The sequence below is a fragment of the Guillardia theta genome (assembly GCF_000315625.1).
Source record: "Guillardia theta CCMP2712 unplaced genomic scaffold GUITHscaffold_218, whole genome shotgun sequence".
In the NCBI taxonomy this organism is placed as follows: Eukaryota; class Cryptophyceae; order Pyrenomonadales; family Geminigeraceae; genus Guillardia; species Guillardia theta.
This window is the reverse complement of record NW_005434458.1, coordinates 30,041-52,210: the sequence shown is the minus strand read 5'-3', so window position 1 is coordinate 52,210 and position 22,170 is coordinate 30,041. Positions and strand designations below refer to the sequence as shown.

At 50.2% G+C, this 22,170-nt stretch overlaps 9 protein-coding genes across 9 annotated transcripts; 4 read left to right on the top strand and 5 right to left on the bottom strand.

Annotated features, from left to right (window-relative positions):
* Window positions 1–96: 96 nt before the first annotated feature.
* GUITHDRAFT_156281 (hypothetical protein) lies at window positions 97–928 on the top strand (the record flags this gene model as incomplete). The annotated part of the gene is given in 3 exon segments (XM_005819544.1): window positions 97–330; window positions 340–476; window positions 551–928. Coding segments are annotated over 2 exon segments (459 nt in total), but the record flags the coding sequence as incomplete, so codon positions are not given.
* Window positions 929–2,453: 1,525 nt separating this feature from the next.
* GUITHDRAFT_121211 (hypothetical protein) lies at window positions 2,454–3,638 on the bottom strand (the record flags this gene model as incomplete). Its single annotated transcript, XM_005819543.1, has 1 exon — window positions 2,454–3,638. One exon carries the CDS (start codon window positions 3,636–3,638, stop codon window positions 2,454–2,456), a length of 1,185 nt encoding a protein of 394 aa, XP_005819600.1.
* A 103-nt stretch (window positions 3,639–3,741) lies between these two features.
* On the bottom strand, window positions 3,742–4,371 carry GUITHDRAFT_121210 (hypothetical protein; the record flags this gene model as incomplete). Its single annotated transcript, XM_005819542.1, has 1 exon — window positions 3,742–4,371. One exon carries the CDS (start codon window positions 4,369–4,371, stop codon window positions 3,742–3,744), a length of 630 nt encoding a protein of 209 aa, XP_005819599.1.
* A 2,159-nt stretch (window positions 4,372–6,530) lies between these two features.
* Window positions 6,531–7,794, bottom strand: GUITHDRAFT_166665 (hypothetical protein). Its single transcript, XM_005819541.1, has 3 exons — window positions 7,089–7,794; window positions 6,792–7,040; window positions 6,531–6,735 (listed from the first exon to the last, which is right to left on the bottom strand). The coding sequence occupies exons 1-3, from the start codon at window positions 7,669–7,671 to the stop codon at window positions 6,569–6,571; spliced, it is 999 nt and encodes a 332-aa protein (XP_005819598.1). The 5' UTR covers window positions 7,672–7,794; the 3' UTR covers window positions 6,531–6,568.
* A 297-nt stretch (window positions 7,795–8,091) lies between these two features.
* GUITHDRAFT_121208 (hypothetical protein) lies at window positions 8,092–8,746 on the top strand (the record flags this gene model as incomplete). Its single annotated transcript, XM_005819540.1, has 7 exons — window positions 8,092–8,097; window positions 8,152–8,190; window positions 8,250–8,327; window positions 8,406–8,454; window positions 8,495–8,550; window positions 8,591–8,660; window positions 8,703–8,746. 7 exons carry the CDS (start codon window positions 8,092–8,094, stop codon window positions 8,744–8,746), a joined length of 342 nt encoding a protein of 113 aa, XP_005819597.1.
* Window positions 8,747–9,128: 382 nt separating this feature from the next.
* Window positions 9,129–10,275, top strand: GUITHDRAFT_121207 (hypothetical protein; the record flags this gene model as incomplete). Its single annotated transcript, XM_005819539.1, has 8 exons — window positions 9,129–9,162; window positions 9,214–9,298; window positions 9,682–9,711; window positions 9,756–9,812; window positions 9,859–9,948; window positions 9,998–10,069; window positions 10,115–10,170; window positions 10,214–10,275. The coding sequence occupies 8 exons, from the start codon at window positions 9,129–9,131 to the stop codon at window positions 10,273–10,275; spliced, it is 486 nt and encodes a 161-aa protein (XP_005819596.1).
* Window positions 10,276–11,128: 853 nt separating this feature from the next.
* On the bottom strand, window positions 11,129–13,575 carry GUITHDRAFT_156278 (hypothetical protein; the record flags this gene model as incomplete). Its single annotated transcript, XM_005819538.1, has 22 exons — window positions 13,508–13,575; window positions 13,356–13,446; window positions 13,239–13,277; window positions 12,976–13,173; window positions 12,892–12,930; window positions 12,799–12,839; window positions 12,690–12,747; window positions 12,592–12,645; window positions 12,471–12,543; window positions 12,369–12,424; window positions 12,238–12,315; window positions 12,112–12,189; window positions 12,009–12,057; window positions 11,887–11,959; window positions 11,788–11,836; window positions 11,680–11,730; window positions 11,590–11,625; window positions 11,501–11,539; window positions 11,411–11,452; window positions 11,303–11,353; window positions 11,213–11,253; window positions 11,129–11,156 (listed from the first exon to the last, which is right to left on the bottom strand). Coding segments are annotated over exons 1-22 (1,284 nt in total), but the record flags the coding sequence as incomplete, so codon positions are not given.
* Window positions 13,576–15,211: 1,636 nt separating this feature from the next.
* GUITHDRAFT_121205 (hypothetical protein) lies at window positions 15,212–18,971 on the top strand (the record flags this gene model as incomplete). Its single annotated transcript, XM_005819537.1, has 30 exons — window positions 15,212–15,247; window positions 15,479–15,559; window positions 15,601–15,660; window positions 15,718–15,781; window positions 15,834–15,901; window positions 15,951–16,002; window positions 16,046–16,092; window positions 16,139–16,210; window positions 16,262–16,330; window positions 16,377–16,447; window positions 16,502–16,742; window positions 16,785–16,855; window positions 16,899–16,983; window positions 17,029–17,055; window positions 17,113–17,196; window positions 17,245–17,300; window positions 17,349–17,400; window positions 17,448–17,511; window positions 17,608–17,667; window positions 17,715–17,774; window positions 17,820–17,879; window positions 17,938–17,992; window positions 18,249–18,291; window positions 18,341–18,391; window positions 18,440–18,472; window positions 18,518–18,546; window positions 18,593–18,695; window positions 18,741–18,773; window positions 18,819–18,894; window positions 18,943–18,971. The coding sequence occupies 30 exons, from the start codon at window positions 15,212–15,214 to the stop codon at window positions 18,969–18,971; spliced, it is 1,932 nt and encodes a 643-aa protein (XP_005819594.1).
* A 256-nt stretch (window positions 18,972–19,227) lies between these two features.
* Window positions 19,228–19,995, bottom strand: GUITHDRAFT_121204 (hypothetical protein; the record flags this gene model as incomplete). The annotated part of the gene is made up of 6 exons (XM_005819536.1): window positions 19,228–19,319; window positions 19,368–19,409; window positions 19,459–19,548; window positions 19,589–19,680; window positions 19,737–19,812; window positions 19,911–19,995. 6 exons carry the CDS (start codon window positions 19,993–19,995, stop codon window positions 19,228–19,230), a joined length of 477 nt encoding a protein of 158 aa, XP_005819593.1.
* Between the last annotated feature and the right edge of the window lie 2,175 nt (window positions 19,996–22,170).

The following is a 22,170-nucleotide window of genomic DNA, read 5'->3' as shown; positions in this document are numbered from 1 at the left end:
GTTGTTGCGTCCCTAGAAAAAATACAAAGAGAAGTTCTGGAGTTCAAGCAATCTAGCCGGGGCAACCAGGCATTGGCAGAAGGAGTTTCAAGTTCGGAGAGGCGACAAGTTGGTTTCATACCAAATGAGTCTGGACAATCAGCGAAGGATTTCCTTCGGCAAGGCTTGCTAGAGAATCGAGATGAGTTGGAAGCTATGATACGGGAGGTGATTATGGAGACGGGAGGGGAAGCAAGTGGATCACAGAGAGATGTTCAGCAAAGGGACCCCGAGGCTTCAGGTCAGAGTGTTGTTGAGTCTGGTCGCAGGAGAGAGGGGAGCACCGTAATACCGGCAGCCTCGGACACTGTTGGAGTGAATGAGAGCAGAGACCCGGGTGGTCCTATTGATGCAGCAGTTGGGGCAAGCGCGTCGGCTCTGGAAGAAGTCCTTTTGAAACAAGAGCTGGAAACCCCATTATCGGCATGGAAGTTGTGGTTCTGTGGAAACGAGAAAAAACAAATTCCCCTCTGAAAAATGTTTCTGCAGGGGAGTTGAAGCCTGGAGAAAGCAATACAAAGCGACGTTCAGACGTGAAGTTTCTCGTGAAATGTTTTGAGCAGCATATGAACAACGTGCTAGCTGACAAGGATGCAGACGAGAGGGATACAGAACTAAGGAGGTTTGAAGAGTTGAAAAGAGGAACCGGAGTCAGGCGCATGTTCAGGGAATCGCAGGAGATTTTTGTCAAGTATGAGTCGTCTTTCTACAGTTGGATCAATGTAGACTCGGGCTACAGTTTCCGCAGAGGGCAATTGAAATGGAATACATTCGTGAAGAAGTTAAGGAAAAAATTCAAGAGGAACTCAGGCTCGTCTGCATCAAGTCGTTGAGAATAGTCAGGATGATGTTTTCTTTGAACATGGAATAAAAGTACTTGAATACGCTGAACGATTGTCGATATTCAGCCATGATCATGGAAGTCAATGCATTGCTTCCAGAATAACTTTTTGAATTGCTTCGATCAAACGTCCCATGCCATGATCAGATGACTACAAGGTTCAGAACAAGCCTACGTCGTAGAGGTTTTCTTCTATCAAGCGAGGTTCAATGCTGTTTGTTACTCTCGTATTGCATAATTAGAGAATACAAGGACAGAAAATCGATGGAGAAATGATTTCCCTATGTTATGCATTGTTTGGTTTGTCAGGAACAAATAGCATACTGAGAACAATTGCGATCCGATGATCTATCTTCCTTCCATCGCCACCGGCATGAATTTTCGCTCAGTCCAATTTATAGTTTGAAGTGTCTGACAGTTGCCGGACACGAGCATAAAGGTCTGGTCCGGCAGGGAGGGCAAAGTTGAGTAAATATTTTGTCCTGCATCTTCAATGAGTGCTAAAAAACATACCTTTGGAAAGCAGGGCATAATTTTACCGGGTACTTGAAGGCTTTAAGTAGGGGTAGCACAACCTGCACTGTCCGATCTTTTATAGAAATGTGTGGCCCCACCCCACCCCCTTCCACAAACAGCTTCGCGCCATTCATGGCTTCTTCACACACATGCTTGTTTGGCAATCAATGCAAGGTACATGATGAAAGCATTCGATTGTATCAATGCTGAAGATGCAAGCCTGATGTGCCATCATCTTTGCGTGAATGAACATGTTGATTCGGAAGGATACACCAGCTGTGAGTGTGAGCAACGTGGGAAAACAGCCATTCCATCAATTCCTCAAGATGCACTTGCTTGCAAGAAGTCATGTAGAAGGATCTAATCATGGCAAAGAGTGGATGATGATGATGATGATGTGATTTTGATGATGCTGAGGAGGAGGTGGTGGTGGAGCACGAGCTGGAGCACATGCAACAGGACGAGGACGAGGACGAGGACGAGGACGAGGACGAGGACGAGGACCGTACGGAGAAGAAGGGTGCCTTTGGGGAATGTGAAGAAGAAGAGCAAGATGTAAGAGGGCAGATAGAATCAGTAAGTGGAATCTGTAAGAGATTGGATGGGAAAGAGATTGGATCTGTAAGAGATTGGTCAACCCGAAGACCTCCGAGTCTTGGAGTTCTGTAAGCCAACTGATTACTTTGCTGTGTGAGAAGAGAGCATGTTGCTTGTCAGCAGCTTCGGAGTTGAGCGCGAAATCGCAAGACTGTAATCGAGACTTCATCAAGTCACTGAGGATGCGCGTGAGTCAAGTTAGGACAAACGAATTGAAGATCGTGCGCGAATGGAATACATCAAGTCTTAAAATTCATTGCAGCGATGATAAGATGAGATGATCTTCTTTGTGTATGCTAGCGGGAGCGAATGGAGAGGATCACCTGTACTAATCTATCTTGTTGCTCTTTAGATATTTCAAGTTACCAGCAAGCTGACCACAGAAAAGCACGTGTGCCTTGCTTTGATTGCTGAAGGCCAACGCTTCTTTTCACATCCACAGTTGCCTTGGTAGAGTTTGCTAACAACCACTATCCCGCCCGATAACGCAGAATGGTTGTGTTTCGATTCCAATCTCCACGATAATCAGCACCTTTCTACGTGTGATGGTCTCAACCTCCTCTTGTCGGTAAGGAAAGGCGGCCCACTGCGTTGAAGTTCCTCCTCTCAAATGCAAGACCAGCCACTCTGTGCCACGATCATTCAAAAAGGTGCCTTTTTCAAGGACGTCACAAGCTGCTTTTGATATGCTGGGTGCCATGAACACATGGATATCCAGATCGTGTGACACCAGACCTGAGATCACGTCTGAAAGCTGTTTCGGCGTAACAGGCGAGGACCAGTTCTTGAACTCCGCTCCCCCTTTCCATCTCTTCTTGCCTGATAAAGTCGGCCCTGCAAAAGTACCGTCCCTCCCTTGTAAATCCCTGTTACGAGTGTAGAAGCCCAAGACTGCGCCGGACAGAAAATGCTCCCGCTCGCTCTCCTTCAGAGGGACCAGGTTACACACGCACGATGTCAGCATCTCCACGAAGATTTCCTTGCTTGCAACAGAAGCAAGAATTTCGTCCAAGCTTCTCGTGTCTTCCACGCCGCAATGAAAGGCAATATTCTTTAGCAGGTCCTGGGGGGGAGACCAGCTGCTGATCATCATGACTACTGCCCCAAACGACTCAAGCTGATTTCCATCCCGCTTGACCGCATCTGCGTTCACAGGATCATAACTGGCGCACATGTGCTCTCTGTACAATTTCTGCAAGACATGAAGCGCTGAGCCATGGTCAGAGAAAGGCCGGCCCCCTCCAGCACAAACAGCTATGGTAATGGGATCCAGCCTTGGAGAAGCAAACCTCGAGGTCAGCATAGAAAGAGCCGTTCCCATCAGAGAAGCTTTCCCGTCCTGGAACGTTACATCAAGGATTGAGGCTGCACTGTTTCGGACTGGTGGATCTCCTCTCCACAAGTTCAGAAGAGCAAAACCTTGGGAGATGTGCAGCTGAGAGAGAGATTCGTACGCAGCAATCTGAAACATACAGTATATGGACGCATCTCTCCAGTTCGGTTTCTCTTGCTTGACTGACATATGAACTTTGTGCGAGGCTGCCCTAAGCTGTACGTGTCGCTCGGCAGGTTCTGATCGGTTGACCACTTCCAGGAATTGAGAGCATAGCCATGGGTTTACATGCTCCAGTAGCTTGGGTACCATTGCACTTCCGAAAATCCTGTTCATGGCCTCTGCGGCTTGGTCTGACGGCAGGACGTATGGAGGAAGAGAGCGATGTGTGAGGCAAAGCAATTTTCGTGCACCCTCACGACTGTGGACAGAGATTCGTGAGACTTGTTCGCAATTCATCACAAGAGTATTCGTCCCCAACATCAGCCTCTGCCTTCCTCCTCTCGTCTTCTTCGAGCCCGGCCAGATCAAGCTCTGCCCGCAAGAGCCTGATACGAGCTTTCGCTTCTCTCCTCTCGTCTCCTTCGAGCTCAGCTAGACTAAGCTCTGCCCGCAAGAGCCTGATACGAGCTTTCGCTTCTCTCCTCTCGTCTTCTTCGAGCTCAGCTAGACTAAGCTCTGCCCGTAAGAGCCTGATACGAGCCTCTGCCTTCCTCCTCTCGTCTTCTTCGAGCCCGGCCAGATCAAGCTCTGTCCGCAAGAGCCTGATACGAGCTTTCGCTTCTCTCCTCTCGTCTTCTTCGAGCCCGGCCAGATCAAGCTCTGTCCGCAAGAGCCTGATACGAGCTTTCGCTTCTCTCCTCTCGTCTTCTTCGAGCCCGGCCAGATCAAGCTCTGCCTGCCTAAGCCGCAAATGAGCCCGTTTCTTCTCCAGTCCGCCATCCTTTATAGCAAACCACTCGTCCCTCGCTTGTACGATTCTCTGACGGAGACTTGCAATCTTGTCATCCACATCACTCCAGCCTTGGCCATGGGTTTCATCCATCGCTCTGATCTGAAGATTAGCAAGCAAATCTTGCAAACAAGGCAATGAGGCTATCAACCTATCAAAGCTATCAAGCCTGGCAACCAGCAAGACATCAAAAGCTAGGTGATCAAGATCAAGCTATCAGGCGATCAAGACATCAGGTGCTCAAGATCAAGCTATCAGGCTATCAAGACATCGGGTGCTCAACATCAAGCTTATCAAGCTTATCAAGCTTCGTTTCCCTCTCGATTACCTGCGGTAGCATGCTGCCGGGGCAACCCCTGACTGAAGCCACTCGGAGCGTTTCACGCGTGGCGCAGAGGTCCAGATTCCCAGAACCTGTTTGAAATCTATTTCAAATATACATGTTTTTAAATGTGAAATTGTCACGATCGTGTCACGGTCTTTTCCCCAGCCCGTCGCCGTTACTAATTGGGTGGTATAGGAAGGGTTAGATATTTTCTATAAATACCATCATATGTATCACGGCATAGAACGGAATGGAGCTTGGGCTAGGCACATTTATGGTCCGGTCAGTACCCCACCTCCGGTGGGCCCCTGTGGGGGTGCAATCACCCTGCTGACAAACTCGACCACAACGGTTCACCATCTCGACCTTTGGAAATAAAATTCTCTTATATACCATTGGTCCAGATGATTTCAAATTTATTGAGTAAAATTAGTACGACGAGCTCTGGGAATCTGAACCTCCGAGGCCACGCGTGAAACTTGGCACTCCTGACACCAAAAGAAAAACGAAGACGTTCTCACAACTACTACATATAAGGTTTCACCGTAGTTTATGTGGAACTCTGAGTCTCCAGGTAGGATTCGAGTTGGGTTCAACAATTTTCCTTTAGATTTTGTGTGAAGTTTATTGTTTCGCAATATTCAAGTAACACTGACACTGCGAAAAAAAAACCAGTTCGTCACACACAGGATGCTCCTGCATCGTCGGAACTGGGTCATGCTGGTTGATTTGCTGACAGTTCACATCGGCTAGTAAGATGCAAAATGCTTCCATGATATCGGCGTTGATGTTTACTGCTGAGTTCACATGCATGCCTGTCACTGCGTACAACTCTTCAAGTCCCAACACTGACAAGAGAAGTAAACTACGATTCACTACTGGCATTTGAGAAACATACCGTACAGACGTATGTGCGACACCTTCGATGTTTTTCGGCAAGGGAAACGTTCTCAGTCCTACACTTCCGTCACAAGCATCGTTGGTGAACGATACATAGTTTTTCGAGCATTTTGCAGTGATTTCCTAATGTTGCAAGGGATGCTCTGACCACGGCCACCGATTGATACAAGAGGCAACGTTTTGGTGCCTTGCTTTGTGGCCCCGGCTATTCAGGATCCAGGAGAAAGTCTGTGACAGAGCAGATCGATTGTAGTGTACTGCAACATTCCGGCATTTGAGCTTCGAGCTGTCATGAATAAATACGCCATGTTGATTTGGCAAGATCGATTGCACCACATGATTGCCAGCCTTTGATTCGACAGAAGGGGAAGCATTACATGAAGTTGATTTGAGTGTTGGCTCGTACGGTGGAAGACTGTAATCGAGACTTCATCAAGTCACTAGGATGCACGTGAGTTTAGGACAGACGAATTGAAGATCGTGCGCGAATGGAATACATCAAGTCTTAAAATTCATTGCAGCGATGATAAGATGAGATGATCTTCTTTGTGTATGCTAGCGGGAGCGAATGGAGAGGATCACCTGTACTAATCTATCTTGTTGCTCTTTAGATATTTCAAGTTACCAGCAAGCTGACCACAGAAAAGCACGTGTGCCTTGCTTTGATTGCTGAAGGCCAACGCTTCTTTTCACATCCACAGTTGCCTTGATAGAGTTTACTAACAACCACTATCCTGCCCGAAAACGCAGAATGGTTGTGTTTCGATTCCAATCTTCACGATAATCAGCACCTTTCTACGTGTGACAGTCTCAACCTCCTCTTGTCGGTAAGGACAGGCGGCCCACTGCGTTGAAGTTCCTCCTCTCAAATGCAAGACCAGCCACTCTTTGCCACGATCATTCAAAAGGTGCCTTTTTCAAGGACGTCACAAATTGCTTTTGATATGCTGGGTATCATGACAAGAATGTTTCGGGTGATATCTCGATCGAGATGACGATTGAGTGCGGGCGGAACTGTCGGAGAGTTGCAAGTAAAAAGACTTGTACATACTTTAACATAGCTTGCTATGCAACATCGCGATCGTCATCCAAGAAGAGTAACGGAGAGTAAAAGAATAAAACACACATGAGAACTGTTGCTAACACCTTGGTCCAATACATGCTAAAGAGCTCCCGTGAGGACAGGTTCACCAAACTTGCAAACTTACGACCCAGCAAACGCACTCTGCCATCTGAAAAGAGAGAGACTGAGTGATGCAGAGTGATAGAACATGACAACTTGCTTCACCTGCTGGCTGCGTCTCGTTGCTCTTGAGCGCATCGTTGTTGGGAGATGAAACAGGAGAAGCTTGTTGCTTCGCCAGCTCTGGCAGAGCAAGGCTGTGTTGCTGTGTTGCTGGCTCCGGATGAGCAAGGCTGTGTTGCTGTGTTGCTGGCTCCGGATGAGCAAGGCTGTTCTGTTGTGCTCTCAAAGGTCTACAAGCTGATTTGCCACATGCCATCTCTTCCTCCAACATTTTCTTTGCTGAAGAAGAGACTGTAAGGGCCGTCAAATGAAACAGAGCAAGGGAAGCATGTCTTCTACCTCCTTCTCTCGCGCTCTCCTTGTCCTGCCCGTCCTCGAGGCTCAAAACCTCGCCGCTCCTGACCTTACTCGCTGCATATCCAGAAGCTTCACGAGACCGCGACAAGCTGGTACCATAGGAGGAGCTGGTACCATAGGAGGAGACTTGAGAGGAGACTTTTGAGGAGAAACTTTCGTGGCGGATTTGCGTGTGCTGTACGTGTTGATGCTCTACCGTCCTGACCATGTTGGACTTGACTTGCGCATGCGTCTCAGACCGAACAAACGTGCTGCTCTCGCTCCACTCCACCCTCTCATAACGATGAGAATAGTCCAAGCTCGACGTCTCTTCTCGCATCATCGTCGATGAATTCTGATGCATTTGATGCAAGAAGACACGGGAAAGTGATCTCGGTATGGAGAGGACTGCTGTCGTCATCGAGCTTACCAGGCTAGTGTTGACCTCGTGCCTCCTGTAAGCTGCGAGCGAAGCATTCCTGGTGACGCCTCTTGGCTCATAGCGAGTGACCTTGAGGGCAGACCGACCAGAAGCGAGCGAGAGAAGGAGGAGAACGAATAACGCAAGTCCAAGCCTAAGCTGCATGTCTCTTGTCTTCCCGTCCTTGATCAACCCAGGAGAGATTTGGGCATGGCAAAGTTCCTGCTCCACCTACTTATGAATTCCTCTCTCCTCTCCTCTCCTCTCCTCTCCGCTCCTCTCCGCTCCTCTCCATGTTCCGATCTACAGCACTGGCTCCTTTCCAACGAGGTTCAAGAGCTAAACTATAACTAAACTTTATATTAATAAAACTGAACCTCACTAAACCCCCTGATGGATTGCTCCGACCGACACGTCGGTATGGCGTAGGAGCGACTGGGAGAGACAAGAAGAGACAAGCAAGAGAGCTAGCTAGAAGTCCATGCAGACAAGAAGTGTGTTTAAGAGCTTATTCTTCTCCTTGCAGCTTTCAAAGGAGACGGTGGAGATGAGTGAGCGTTATCATTAAGCTCAACTACCCTCGTCATGCAGGTATCTCTTCTTACACATGAACATGTCGTGTGAGGGGGGTGACTCTGCTGGCAGACGCGGCGCTTCCTCCGCTCGTTGCAGGACTACCTTCGAGTATGGCAGGCAAGCCCTACCGGTCGACCCTCTTCTGATCCCCATGACTTCATTTTCAGTCGGCATTGAGCCAGGGGCAGCCGATCGCTATCCTAGGCCTGGTGCTTGTCGTCGGCCTCGTCTTCTCCACCATGCAGGTAGGATACGGTGAAGCTGAAGTGCTCATCTTATCGCCTTGCTGATCTCATCGCCTTGCTGATCTCATCGCCTTGCAGATCTTCCTCAAGGATGACAAGGTCGGAGTCGGGCATCTCATTCCAGCTGGTGCTCGAGCTCCTCGATGTTCGCGTGTAATGCTGCGCAGGGTCGATGTGCGCGAATCAAGAAGACATGTATGATGCGGAGGCGCGTCGATGCCAGGTGAGATCTCTCTTGATCGACGACGACTGAGAGAAGGCAGATGGGCAACAAGTATGCCTACGCCTACCTCCTCCGACACTCCTGGGTCATGTGTGCCCCCAACATGCCAGGTAACTTACCCGTGGTTGCTCTCTCGTGACACTTGTGGCAAGGAGCGAAAATCCTGAGAAAGAGCGAAGTGAAGTACAAGACTTGACCTGCCTTGTCTCAGTATGTCTCGCAGGATAGCTTCAGCAACTTCTGGTACCACCCGAAAGACAGGGAAGCTGTCCGAGAGGTAAAACTCGCCCCTTCCCTCTCCTGTCCCTTTCCAACCCACCCCACCCCCCTCCAGTTGCCTCCTCATTCCCTCTCCTTCCACCCCCCTTCCTTCCACCCCCCTTCCTCTCCCCAACCTCTCATCTTTTCACCCCCTTTCTCTCCTCTCGCGTGCCCTTGTGACATTCGACGTCAGTTCTACCGGACTTGTGTGCCAACATGCGCTGATGACGCAGACACCTACCAGAGCTCGCTGGATATGTAAGAGCTTCACTTCCTCTGTTTGCGCTGTGTTGATCTGCTTGTCCTTGAGGTGTCTCATGTCCAACGACATTGCAAGGGTTTGGCTTCAAGGTTGGTGTAACTGATAGGATAGGGTGAATGATAATGATGATTCTATTTTAGGCGACGGGCAGCATTGCGACAGCAATACACCAGGAGCAGGAGCTATCAAGCGAGCTTCGAAGCGAGTTGGCGATGGAAACTTCTGGTAACTTGTCTTGTTTGATCTCTTACATGACACTGGTTGTTTGATCTCTTACATGACACTGGTTGTTTGATCTCTGACATGACACTAGTTGTTTGATCTCCTACATGACACTAGTTGTTTGATCTCTGACATGACACTAGTTGTTTGATCTCTGACATGACACTAGTTGTTTGATCTCTGACATGACACTAGTTGTTTGATCTCTGACATGACACTAGTTGTTTGATCTCCTACATGACACTAGTTGTTTGATCTCTGACATGACACTAGTTGTTTGATCTCTGACATGACACTAGTTGTTTGATCTCTGACATGACACTAGTTGTTTGATCTCTGACATGACACTAGTTGTTTGATCTCTGACATGACACTTACTGCGTCAGGTACAAGCCGGAGATGGCGAGCCGCGTCAGGTTCAGCCTACCGCTCCCCTGAGGCGAGCCTAACGTCCTCATAGAGAATTCTACAAGTCTTGCTCCGCCAGATGCGCCAAGGGCGACTCGACTCTCGACAGGTTGCAAGAACATGCCCGACGAGGCTGACTCTCCTCCCGTGCTCAGCATGTACTGCCAAGTTCGCAACCCCATGGCGCTGTCGTTCCTTCAACAAGGAGGGTCCCAAGTGGTATGCGATGACATCTCGCCCGGAAGGTCTCGCGCTCCTCCTTTCCTCCTCCCTTTGTCTCATTATTCTGAGCAGGAGCGCCGTCAGTCGATGTCCTGACGGCATGTACAACGGGCTCTGCGATGGTTCAGTCTATCGCTACCGAAGGTGAAGAGGTGAATCTGATGCTGAGACCTTGAACGTGCATGGCAGGAGAAGAGGAGAGGAGGTAGAGGCCTGGTACACATCATGCATGCAACAGCCGTCAGGTCGCGCTGTCATCGCCGACTCTCCTTCTCACTTGCTGAACAGGGGGAGGGCGACAAGGCCAGCGAGTGTCGCGGCGGAATCGGGTTCCTCCAACCAACTTGTAACTTTCGTTTACAAAGAAAATCGTTTGCGCCGCTGGCGTTCAAAATTATCGCACAAGACATGAAGTTCGGGGCCATGTCGGGGAATTACATACAGAAAGGCTTAAATGGTACAAACATGAATCAGACATCTACTTCCCGAAGATCTTTCCCAGCCACGACCCTGATTCGTTCTGATACCGTGGACATTAGCAGAAGAGAGAAACATCAGAGGAGACTGACCTGAGACTTTCGTTCTGGTTCATTCATATCGTTTTCAACAGGTTCATCCACGTTTCTGCGCCGTTTTCGACTGCACGCCAGTCAGACACGAGCAACTCAAGGGGTCTGAAGAGCGACGTACCCCATGAAAGACGCTGTAATGGCGATCATCGTTCCTTTCTCATTCTGCCACGAGATCAGCTCTTCACACGGGTACCATCACGACATCACAAACCTTGAAGGGAACAATCTCCGGCAGTTCGGGTTCATGCTCAATCGCGATGTCAGTCGCTCCTCCAGCAGCTCCGCCCTTGAACGAGGTCACAACCTCCCCCACAGCAGCAGCTACGACTACCTTGGCATGAATGCACGGGCCCACGGGAGGAAGCGCGACGATAGCGAGGTGAGCTTGAAGCTTGTTATGCTGAGTTGCCTCATCTCAAACACTGGCGGTCACATTGGAGAGCAACAACCTCTGCCTCCCACTCCTTCCGCGCCTTCTCCTCCTTATCCTCCGCCGTCGCCTTCATCGACAACCGCTCCAAGGTTGACTCAAGGATCTAAACCGATAAGTCAACATGAGAACTAGTCCTCGAACACCATCCCTTACCTTCCTCCGTTGATCAGCAAGATACTTCACTTCGGAGAAATTGCTTCGTAGCTCGTTGAATTCCACCTCAAGACTGGAAACGAGTCAAAAGGTACTCGCTTGGGAGCCAGGAAAAAAAAAAAGACATACCTGCTGATCTTGTTGCTCATTGCTTCTTTCTCCAAGACGAGCTTGATTGAAAGGCTTAGCCTCATCGTATCATCCACAGATCATGCAGACCTTGCTCTGATCACTACGCAGCGCTTCTATTTCTCGTTTCATGGATATATTCTGCACCATTCGTGTCAGACATTGTTTTTTTACGTTTCTACGAAGAAAACTCTTGACCTTGGAGGCTTCGCCTTGAAGACCCCGTCTTTCTCCCTCCAACTTTAAACGATTTAGGCCTAGAAGGAACGAAAAATTATCACATTTTACCTGATCAGTCAGAGCGGACAAGTCTGCTGTGAGCTTGCTCTGAAGAGTGCAAGGATTACAAATCAGAGGCTTCACTGCAGTTCACACACATTTTCCGAACGAAGCATCTCGACCAGCTCTAATCCCTACGTCAAGTTTCAGCATGAAGTGATCCATTTGAGATGAATCATCCTCAGTACCTTGCCATCGCAATCTTGCACGGCGATACAATCGAGTAATGATCCTTGGACCTGAACATGTCAAGTCAACTCTCTGAAAGCAAGTGACGAAGCATCTGTTCGCATTACCCTGTCCAAGATGTATTCTATCTGTTTCTTCATGATGCCATGCTGCTCGCTGTCAAACGCTCAGAGGCTGCCACTACAGCAACATTGACACGATCCCACTTTTCTCTGGCCTTGAGAGAGTCAACCATGCTCTGAAGGGCCTCTTTCTCTTCATTGGCTTTCTTCGCCTCCTCTAAATAAATATCAACAACCCATGTGCTTGCATATTGTAAAATCACAACCGCGAAGTCGAGCATCAAATTTTGCACGAGAAAGATAGAAGTTGTCAGCCTGTGATGAATCAAAATGTAAGTCAAGTGCTGAGTCTGTGGTCATTACGACAACCTTCTTCAATTCGGTCCTGAGTGACTCGATTTGCTTTGCTTGATCTTCGCTCAATTTCTGCAGCTTCTCGTACTCCTCCTGGACCAAAGCACCTGTCACCATTGGATTGACAACTATCAAAACAACCTTCTTGCTCTCGTCCTGAAGCTTTTGGATGGTGAGACTATGCTCAGCACATTTTGATTTCAACTCCTCAATTTCGCGCTAAGTAGACGGTCATGTGCATGTCGAAGATTACAAGTGTACGGCTAGCTAACCTGTAGGGTGGACTTCATAGCTTCCATCGCAAGCTGTTTGGAGCTTAAAAGATTATCTGTCCCGATCTGTAAGCAGATCCACATGTCTGGCATCGCGCATACCTGACTCTTCTTGTACCCTCTGCAATTCTTCATCCGCTCTCAAAGCTTCATCTTTGAACTTCCTTTCCAAAAACTGATCGAAGGCATTATCAAAAATGACCATGATAAACCACAGTCTTACTTTCAATTGCGATATTGCTTCATCAAAAGAATCGAGAGCTTCATCTCGCAAAGCCTGAATTCAGATCAGATAAGATCACAATCGACACCTCTGAGTACCTCAGCGACGCGACATCGCTTCAAGAGATCTTCTCGCACGTCTTCCTCCTCTTCACGTCTGTTGCCACGAGTTACACCAAAGAGTCACTTTCACGCAACAACTTCTGACCTCCTGTATATATCAAGTCGCTGCTCATGAAGCAGTTTGTTCTGTCAAAGGAGCATCTCAACTCAACAAATTCAGTTCAATCGAGCACTCTACCTTCTCTTGAATTTCAGCTTCAAGTCTGGCATTTCTTGTCTATGCCTGAGGTCAGGACTGAAGCAGGTAAGGAACGACTAAAACCTCCAAATTTTCGATGCGGAGGATAAGATCTGAGGAGGAGACTTCGTTCTTGGAAGAATACCCTTCTTTCGAGGTCGGAGATATGAAACTGACTAGGTTCTGCGCAGAAAGCAGCAAGTCGCGCCCTTTCTTGCCGTACGATTCTAGGGGAGATTCAACAGGCAAGCTCCGGCGAAAATTAGACTGCAATCCAGCACTCTGTGATGACAAGAAACGAGACGTCAAGGACAAGCAAGAGGGTGATGATTTCTTGAGCATTGTACCTGCACATGATTGCGATTGAGGTAGGCAGAGAGCTCATCCTGCTCATTCACAAGTCATCAGGCCGCAACATCCGCAAAGAGATCCAGCAGTTCAACATGTATGACTGATTATCTTACCTTTCCCCTTTGCAAACGTTGGCTCAATGAAGAAAACATAGTGTTGTTGGCTGTTTCCGGGCTGCTGTTGCAGACTGAGTCGTCTAGAACACTACGAGCCATGTCAGCTTCTTGACATGCTATCCAGGGTCAATGTAGTGCTAGAACATCACCTGGACGAGTCGCTGGCCATTTCCATCTGCACACCGAGAGCCTCTGGTGTCAACAAGTGGGCTACCCTGCAAGAAACCATCACAAACTGTGGCAGCTGCGGAGGCCATAAGGCGATCAATGCAGAAGAGCATAGCGCGATGATATCAAGTCTATGGCAAGGAACTGGGCTAAACTAAGACGCTTCAGTGCAAGGCGACCTTGAGAATTATCTGCTGCTTATCTAGCTATAGATCATCCTCAGCAGAACAACGTAGTAATGTACTTTGTGGATGCAACAATGGTGCGTTGCGTGGATAACACCTTCGCGAACACCAAAACTTGATGCAAGAACATAATAGAGATCGTAATCAAGTTCATTTCCACTCCTCGCCTCACTGTCCCTTCCGCCATTCCTCGTGACAGCAACGGATGCGACTCATGCGACACACGTTTTCATCCAACCACATGACAAGCGCTTCTCAAGCTCAGGACGAAGTCTGACAGCTGTTCTTGTATCACTCCAGCACTCTGCTCCGCTCGTCTCTTCTATCCTGCTCCCTCTCCTCCCCACATCCTCCTCCTCCTGCTCTCGTTCTCCCTCCATCCGTTCGGACTGACACACAACCCGGCATTGCAGAACTCATACACGTCCAGTTGGCGGATTATACAAGTATTGTAGGATTCAATATAGATGAAATATTTGAGTGTATATTGACTTATATTAGTATCAAATAAATACTTAATTTCAAATATATAGAGAGAGTGTGTATCATATCACTCCGACCTTTTTCAGTCAAGTTATAAAATGTGTTAAATTTTGATACAGTTTCCGAAGAAGATCATTTTACCTTTTACAGTTGAGTAAATCATGGTGAGAATGGGACGCCAACTGCCTTTGGAACGGCAGAATGGAATCTGGAGAGTTCTTCTATTGGTGCAGTTGAAGACGGGTGCGTCCAGCCCATCAAACCACGGGGTGGGGTAGGTATCCACATTCGTTCAGAAATAGGGAAAAACTACCAGAGATCGAGAGGGGATGGGGGGTCACCGCCATAGCTTTTACATCAGGGGTACTTGTAGGGGTTGTTTTCCCCAATAGCAAGGGTGGGTGTTTCTTTTTTACCAACAAAGACTTTATCTGTTGGGGAAAGCGAGACCACGGGGTAGGCAAAAGAGAAAAAGGGGGTGGTACTTGCTACCGTAGGGTTGTCGTTGGCGTGTAGGGTCATTTAAAAAAAAATGCCGTTTGCGACACTTAGAGGGTCTTGGGGGACAAGAGTGGTGGTGTACAGTGGGGTGGTATGAAATGTGGGGGTTGAGGAATAGAGAAGAAGGGGTACTTTTGCATGTTCGATTGTTGGAGATGGTGGGTAGTTCATTGCTTATTGCTATCGCTTCATTGAGGCGAGCTGGTGAAGTTAAAACAGATGTATAATCAAAAATGATTTATTCAATAATGTTTTAACTTCACCAGCTCGCCTCAGAAGAGAGTTTTCTGGGCTGACCTCAGAGGTCTAAGAAGGTTTTCTTTGATGTATTAGGAAGCATCAAAGAAATTTGATTGGGCAGCGATCAGTTGAGGACAGATCAGGGGTGGGTTGTATCAAGTAGGGGTACTATATACTCAAAAAGAGCTTCAAATGATGGGGTAGGTTGTCTCCAGATGATCAAGGTGAACCTGAGGAGACTGAGCGAAGGTTGACTGAGGCGGGGGGTTGAGCGCTATGGCTCTTCGCGGCATGGCGAGGAACAAGATGATGGTAAGTGAGCGACGAGGATGGAGAAGAAGGATGGAAGAAGAATTCAGAGGAGGAGATGGATAGAAGAGAAGAGGGAGGATAAGACAAGAAAGATGCTGTCAGCAGGAAGGAGAGCAGAAACGAATTCAACACGGTATCGGAGTTGGGGCAGTGAATTGCTATGTGTGAGTCTCGATGCTGTGGGATGTTGAAAGGATCCTGGCAATTGAGATGACGTGATTCAATATACAGCACAAGATCATCTGCTGCCTCGCTTTGTCTGCGCTTGGCCTTATCCTTCTATCCCGAAGCTTATCTTCTGCAAGCTCTAAGGTGAAAATGGTGTCTTGGTTGATCAATCTCACTCCTGGTAGACTTCGTTAGCAAGCAAGTGCAAACCTGTCTTTGGGTCTTGGAGAGATTGGGACGCGGAGGTATGATGGAGAAGAGAACGTCATTTGAATGTAACTTGATGTCTGACACACACACAGAGCCCTGAATGTCTGCATGGATACTTGAACGAGCAGACTCCGCCGACAAAGGAGTGCATGCAAGGTTGCCGATTGATCCAGCTGCTCTCTTAGTGTATTCTCTTATCCGTGAGCAGATCCTCTCATGTGTGCGGCGAAAGCATTGGAGGAAAACTCGAGGGCTGAGGACGAGGGAGGGGCCAAGGTAAGGGGAACAGAAACCACCGAGAGTTGGATATGACACTGATGTGCAGTCAACTGCGATCTACAATGGCCCGGGACCAGCAAGTCTCAATGCGTATCCAGGTAAAGGTCTTGGTATGTTGAAGGAGAGCTGAGGCAGAGACAGCCCGAGGCCCCGACGTCTGGCCGAGCTCTGTTTCTGGTCCTGCCCAGGTTGGCAGACGGATATGGTGGAAGACGCTGCTCAACGTTCTTGCAGGGAGAGCTTGGTAGGTATCCCATCGCCTTCAACGGTGAGCCCAGCTTCATTCCAGCAAACTACAGATCCAAGGTGATGGTGGTGACGCGGCTCCGCAAAGCTGACCTCAGTTTGACGTTGCAGACCCCTGGGAGACTCCAAGAGTTGTCGCAGTACTACCTCGGGGATCAGGGAGCCTTGTCATCCCAGGAGGTTGTCGTAGGTGACGTTTGTGGATGCGCCGCTTATGTGCCACTAGGCTTCCAAGGATTTCGACTCGTTCTTTGATTCCCTGGGCAGCAGCGGAGCTGAGAACAAGCTATCACGCAGGTGGGCGCTTGTGGCTCGTCCGCGACATGTGGTGGTGAACTGTAGGACTTGCAGGCAGTCAACCATGCCTATGAAACATGAAGTGAAGCGTCCTCATGGTGCCGTCTCGATCACGAAGTCCTTACACCGCCACGCGGCACACAGAGCTGTCCAAGTGGCCCACGCCGAGCAGGTTCATCAGGAAGAAGCACAACAGGCGCAGGAAGTGGAGCATGATGAATCGAAGCAGCTGGTCACGAGGCCTGACAGTCAGTCTCAGCTGCCTCGGGCACAACCTGAGGCACAAAGCATACCAGTAAGGTCTCCCGATCATCTTGAGTCTCTTGACGACCTCCAGGTCAAGTGGACCAGGCACTACGACCCAGTCAGCATGCGATATTATTATGTTGGCGACAATGGAGCGAAAAGGTACCTGATTCCTTCCTGTTCCTTTCTTAGCCGCTGCCCCCAGATGGGATGAAGTGAAGAAGCCGTACTTTCCAAACTTCTCTGTGTTGAAGGCGAAGAATGCTCTGGCGAAGGAGAGGCAGCTCAAGGTGGAGTTGTAAGTCTGAGATCAAAACGTTTGACTTCCCCTGCAGATGTTAAAACAAGCATCGAAACAGAAGGTGTGAATGATCAAAAAGTACAGATTGAGTATGTCTTGATGCCTTCACCCCCCACAGGCTGGCACTGCGAATCAATCGGCACAGCAGAAGCAGAAGTCTTTGAGAGAAGCTATACCAGGAATGGACTCCACCTTGAGCCAGGTATGTGCCTTTGCCCCTCGTCTGTTCTCTCGTCAAGTTTATCTGCAGGCCCTGCTGGACTGCAACACGCCAAACTGCAAGCAGATTGAGGGGAAGATACTCAAGTGACAAGAAGTCGCTGCAGTGCCACTGAGTCTGATGGGTCGGAGCAGGAGGGTGAGCAAGAGCATTCGGCCACAGAAGCTTGCTAGCTCAAGCATGGAGGTAGAGTATTCAAGTCGATCTCAACCAATTCCTGACGATGCTTTCAGGTCGAATGGGGGGGTCCAGCCTCAACTCGGACGATTGACAAAGGTCCTGGCGACAATGAAGCTGGTGAGCATAAAGTCAAAGAGAGCTTTCGGAAGCTTGACGTGCATCTTGTCGCATCTCTTGGGCTGACTCGTTTCGTGTTTCCCTTGTTCATCGCAGGGTGGGGAGGGCCCGCCTCGGTTCAGACCATGGACGCCGGGCCAGGCGACAACGAAGCAGGTGATGCTTGTGCTCGGAAGCCGAAGTGGATGACGTTGGAGGGTCAGGATGGGGTGGCCCTGTATCTGTACAGACTGTGGAAGCGGGTCCGGGAGACAACGAAGCTGGTGCAAGAGATACGCGTCTCAAGTCGCTACTCACTAGGTCAACAGGCTGGGGTGGACCAGCGTCAGTGCAGACGGTAGATGCCGGCCCAGGAGATAACGAAGCGGGTGAGAAGGAGGATCGACTGTCCAGTGAACGCGCGGACTGACCGTCGGATTCTTGCAGGCTGGGGAGGACCGGCGTCGAAGGACACTAAGATGCCATTGGACAGCATGAGCAGGTTCGCTTGTAGTTCTCCTTCCATGTGGTCTGACAGCCTGCAGTGGGGGGCCCATCACTCAGCAGACGTCGCAGCCATTTGACAGTGAGGTTGACGCTTGTGGGCGTCTCTTGTCCGGCCGTGACTTCCTACTCAGAGCTCCAGTGGGCCGATAACTCGTCAGACAAGTCAGCCATTGGGAAGTGACGTAAGTTCAACGGCTGAGCTTCTTGGAGTCTTGGAGAAGCCGATCTCATCCTGCCTGACAGGCTTCTAGTGGACCGATCACCCTCCAGACTTCTCAGCCCTCCTCTCACCTGGTACTTGTCGTCCTGCTCCCCTCTTTGGTCTTCTCACGTTCCTCGCCAGAGTTCGAGCGGGCCTATCACGAAGCAAACTTCCCAGCCGCTTCAGAGCATGGTGGGTTTTCACGTCCTCCCTCCCGTCTCAGCTCAGCCTCGTGCACAGGGATCGAGTGGCCCCATGACGAATGAGCAGATGGTGCGACTTTCTCATTCTTCTTCCATGTGCTGACAGTTGGAGCAGAAGGCTGCAGGGAGGAAGCGCGACGGAGGGTGAAGAAGAGAAGATCTTTGTGGAGCTGTTCTCACAGTCGGGCAGGAGAGTGGTCGGGCAACTCAACGATTTCCTTACCATGGAGAAGCACCTGAGGCAGGAGGGCTATCACTTCGCTCCTCAGCCTTCCCAGCAAGCGCTACATCCTGTATGTGACGATCTCTACTCTCCAGCGTCCTGACGTGCTGGGCAGGTGATGGACAGAGAGAAGATAATCTTCGGCAAGGTGAGTTTGCGCTCTCACCCTGCCGTCTGTCTGACTTAACCTCAGGATCCCAACCTGCCGACCATTGAGAGGCCAGTCAAGACCCTCGCGGCTCGCGCTAGCCAGTACAAGGAAGCAGCAGGTGAATTGGGTGCAAGAGGGGCCCAGGAGCTGAGAAGTCACGTGACAGACTCGCTGGAGTTCTTCGGCAAACACTAGATCATTGTTTGACCGCAGGTGTCGGGTTGCCCGCCTGCTCTTTTCCTGTTCATTATTTTTTGTGTACAACCTACTTTTTGAACTTGTCAAATGCCATCAAACGCCTGCTGGAAGCAGGACGGGTGTACCCGCAACCTCTTCCTCGCTCGCCTACATCTCATGCCCTCGTGCTCGCTCTCTCAGCATCGTCGCCCTCACTTACCCCCCCACACCCTCAAGATTGTCACTTGAAACTCCTAGAGTGAGCAGGTCAGTCTCAGTCAATCGTCCTCGCCTCCTCTACCTCCTCGCCACGACTGAAGGTCAAACGAACTTCCGATCCTCGCTCTCCGACCACGAGCGGCGCGACTGCAAGGGGTGAGGAGGAGGAGGACGGGGAGGGAGGAGATCCGTCACCTTCGTTCACCGTGAAGTCACTCACGTCGATGTTATCAACGTCTGCGCGTCCTGTGAGCCTCGCGACCTCGAGGGCGTCAAAAGTTCTCACGTGTCAGCGTGTCGTCGGGTCGGATCATCCCGCACATGTCAGCTGGGCTCTTGGGGATAAGCGAGAACACCTTGAGCTCAACCCGACCATCTGACAAGCGTCACGGCAGCACAAACTTGCCCGGGCCCACCTGCAGCTCGGGTAGGTCGAAACACCAGCCCGACTCCACACTTCTTGCTCTTCTCCTCCACGTCGAGGCCCTTCTCCGCACTCCCTTTAGGTCTGACACATCAAGAAGGAAACAAGTCACCTGTGAAGAAATAAAACTGTTTGACGACCGCGAGCTGTGAAAGATGAGGTCAGCAGATGATGACGAAGTCAAGTGAGTAGAAGGATGATAGTCAAAAGCATCACCTGACGCAGCACGAGAGGAAGGAAGTCATTTCCCCAATGGCTGCTGATTCAGTTCGACTCAATCCAAGCACGTCGAACCCTGACAGTGATTCTCTCACCAGAAAACAGCAACAAGAACAGAGTTGACAACGTCAAAGCAGATTGACTTGAAATTAGGTGAGATGACGTAAGGTTGCTAGACATGTGTCGCAGCCCATTTCACTGCATCTCCATCTGTCTTGTCTCCATATATCAACACCCGCCTGTTCACTTCTCTTCCCTGCGTGCTCCTCCTGATTTTGACTCTTTCCATTCCCTCTAGCTCCTTCTCCTATTCACGTCACTTTCCATCAACGTCTTTCCTTCGTTCCTCTAGTTTGCATTTGTTTCTGCTCCCTTCCGCCCTGAAGACCATCATCGCACTGCCTCAGCCTCCTCCTCTTCGTCCCTTTTACTCCCACTTTCTTCCCCCTTGAGGGCTTCCATGCACTTTCTTCGCCTCCTGGACTCTTTCTTCTTCAGGTCCGGTCTGACCTTCTCGAGCTTCCATGTTCCTGTATACTTCCTCTCCAGGCTCAGCCTCTCCCTCCCTCTCCCTCCCTCTCCCTCCCTCTCCCTCCCTCTCCCGCTCTCTCCCTCCCTCTCCCGCCCTCTCCCTCCCTTTCCGTCCCTCTCTCGCCCTCTCCCGCCGTCGGCCTCCCTCCCTCTCCCTCCGATCTCCCTCCGATCTCCCTCCCTCTCCCTCCCTCTCCCTCCCTCTCCCTCCGAACTCCCTCATGCCCCCCCGGCCGTGTTGCTATCCGTAGTAGCGTCACTTCAGTCTTCTTCATATTTTTACTCGTCAAAAGATTGAGTAATTCTTAGTATTGTGAAGGCCTAAAGTCCCGATACTCACAGCTGTACCGTAGTAGGGCCCGGCCCCGGCAACTTTAACGCTGCGGCCAACTTCGCCTCATGACCGTCGGCGGTGGGTCCGAGATCCGTGACGCCGGGTCACGGGTGGCAGCCCGGCCGGCGTGACAGCCAGGCAGGCTGGCGCGGCGGGCCCCGACGGCGGCGGCTGCCGCTCCGCCCTTACGATGCCGGCGCGGCGGGCCGATCATGGCATCCGATGATCGGGCCGGGTGACTGACACTGACGGTGCCAGTGACGGCCAGTGTCCGAGACTCAGTGTTAAACACTGTCACAAGTTTAATAGGGTGGCCCGGTCCACTGTGCCTCCCCCGTAACTTGCCGCTGAGCCTGACTGACCGCCGGCTCGCGGGGCCGGCTGGAGCCCGGGCCGGGCTCAGTCACTCAGCAGTCTGAGGCCGTGTCACCTAAGTTTGGACTCAAGTTGCTCTCGCAGTTGCTCTCGCCCTGCTCTCGCCGCCGGGCCCGGGTCACTGGGGAGATGAGGGCTACATAATTTTGACGGCTCTTCCTTCACGATTGTCATTGACTCACCGGGGGTCACTACCCCCACCCCCACTACAAAGATGATGAAATGTTCAATGCACTGGGTGAGTGGGTACCCGCTGATGGGGTGGTACAATTAGCAAGGCGGGATGGGGGGTGATAGATAGTGGATTTCCGAGTCGGTGGAATGGCTGTTGGGGACGAGCGGCGCGATGGAGAGGAGGGGCGAAGGAAGAAAGAGACGAGGAATCCATGCAGAAAGACGAGCAGATAAAGCATCCATGACTTATGCATCTGCAGGAATAGTCGAAGCTTGAGTGTGTCTAAGGTAAAAGACTAGACCGAAATTGTTTCAGGGAGTGACACGTTCAGTGCAGCGAACGAAGCTTTGGGGCAGCTACGAGAGGTAGCAAGAGCGAACTCATCCAGAGGGAGCAAGCTTAACGGAGATAGGGAGGACACAGCTTTCAAAAACGAGGGTGGAGGGAAGGTAAGGGAGACTGCTCTGCAGCAATGAAATCAGCGTCGAGTCAAAGTATGAGTTGTCATCAAGCAAATCAAAGGGATCAAGACGCGAGGAGTAGCACAAGGAGAGGATCTTGCATGAAACACGGGGTTTCGACGTTCCTCTGTCTCCTATTGTCCCTGCAAGTGTCTTGGTCACAGAGGACGATATCTTTCGATTCCGTCAATCTACGAGTGAAACAGTACAAGGATCTTGCCGTCGTACTGAATTTTCAGCTGGAGAACTTGACAGTCTGGGATTATAACGATACACTTGTTCACATTTACAATGATGCCTCGCAAGGTTCAAACTCATCGTTTCAAAGTTTTCCTCTGCTATCTACCCAGATTCAATGGTTAGAATCTTGTCAATGCAATGATGTCACTTTCGAATTGGCAGACTTGGAGCTCGGTCAGTTCTACAATCTTTCAGTCGCACTTGTAAGGAGTGTTAACCAGAACATCTCTCACTTGATC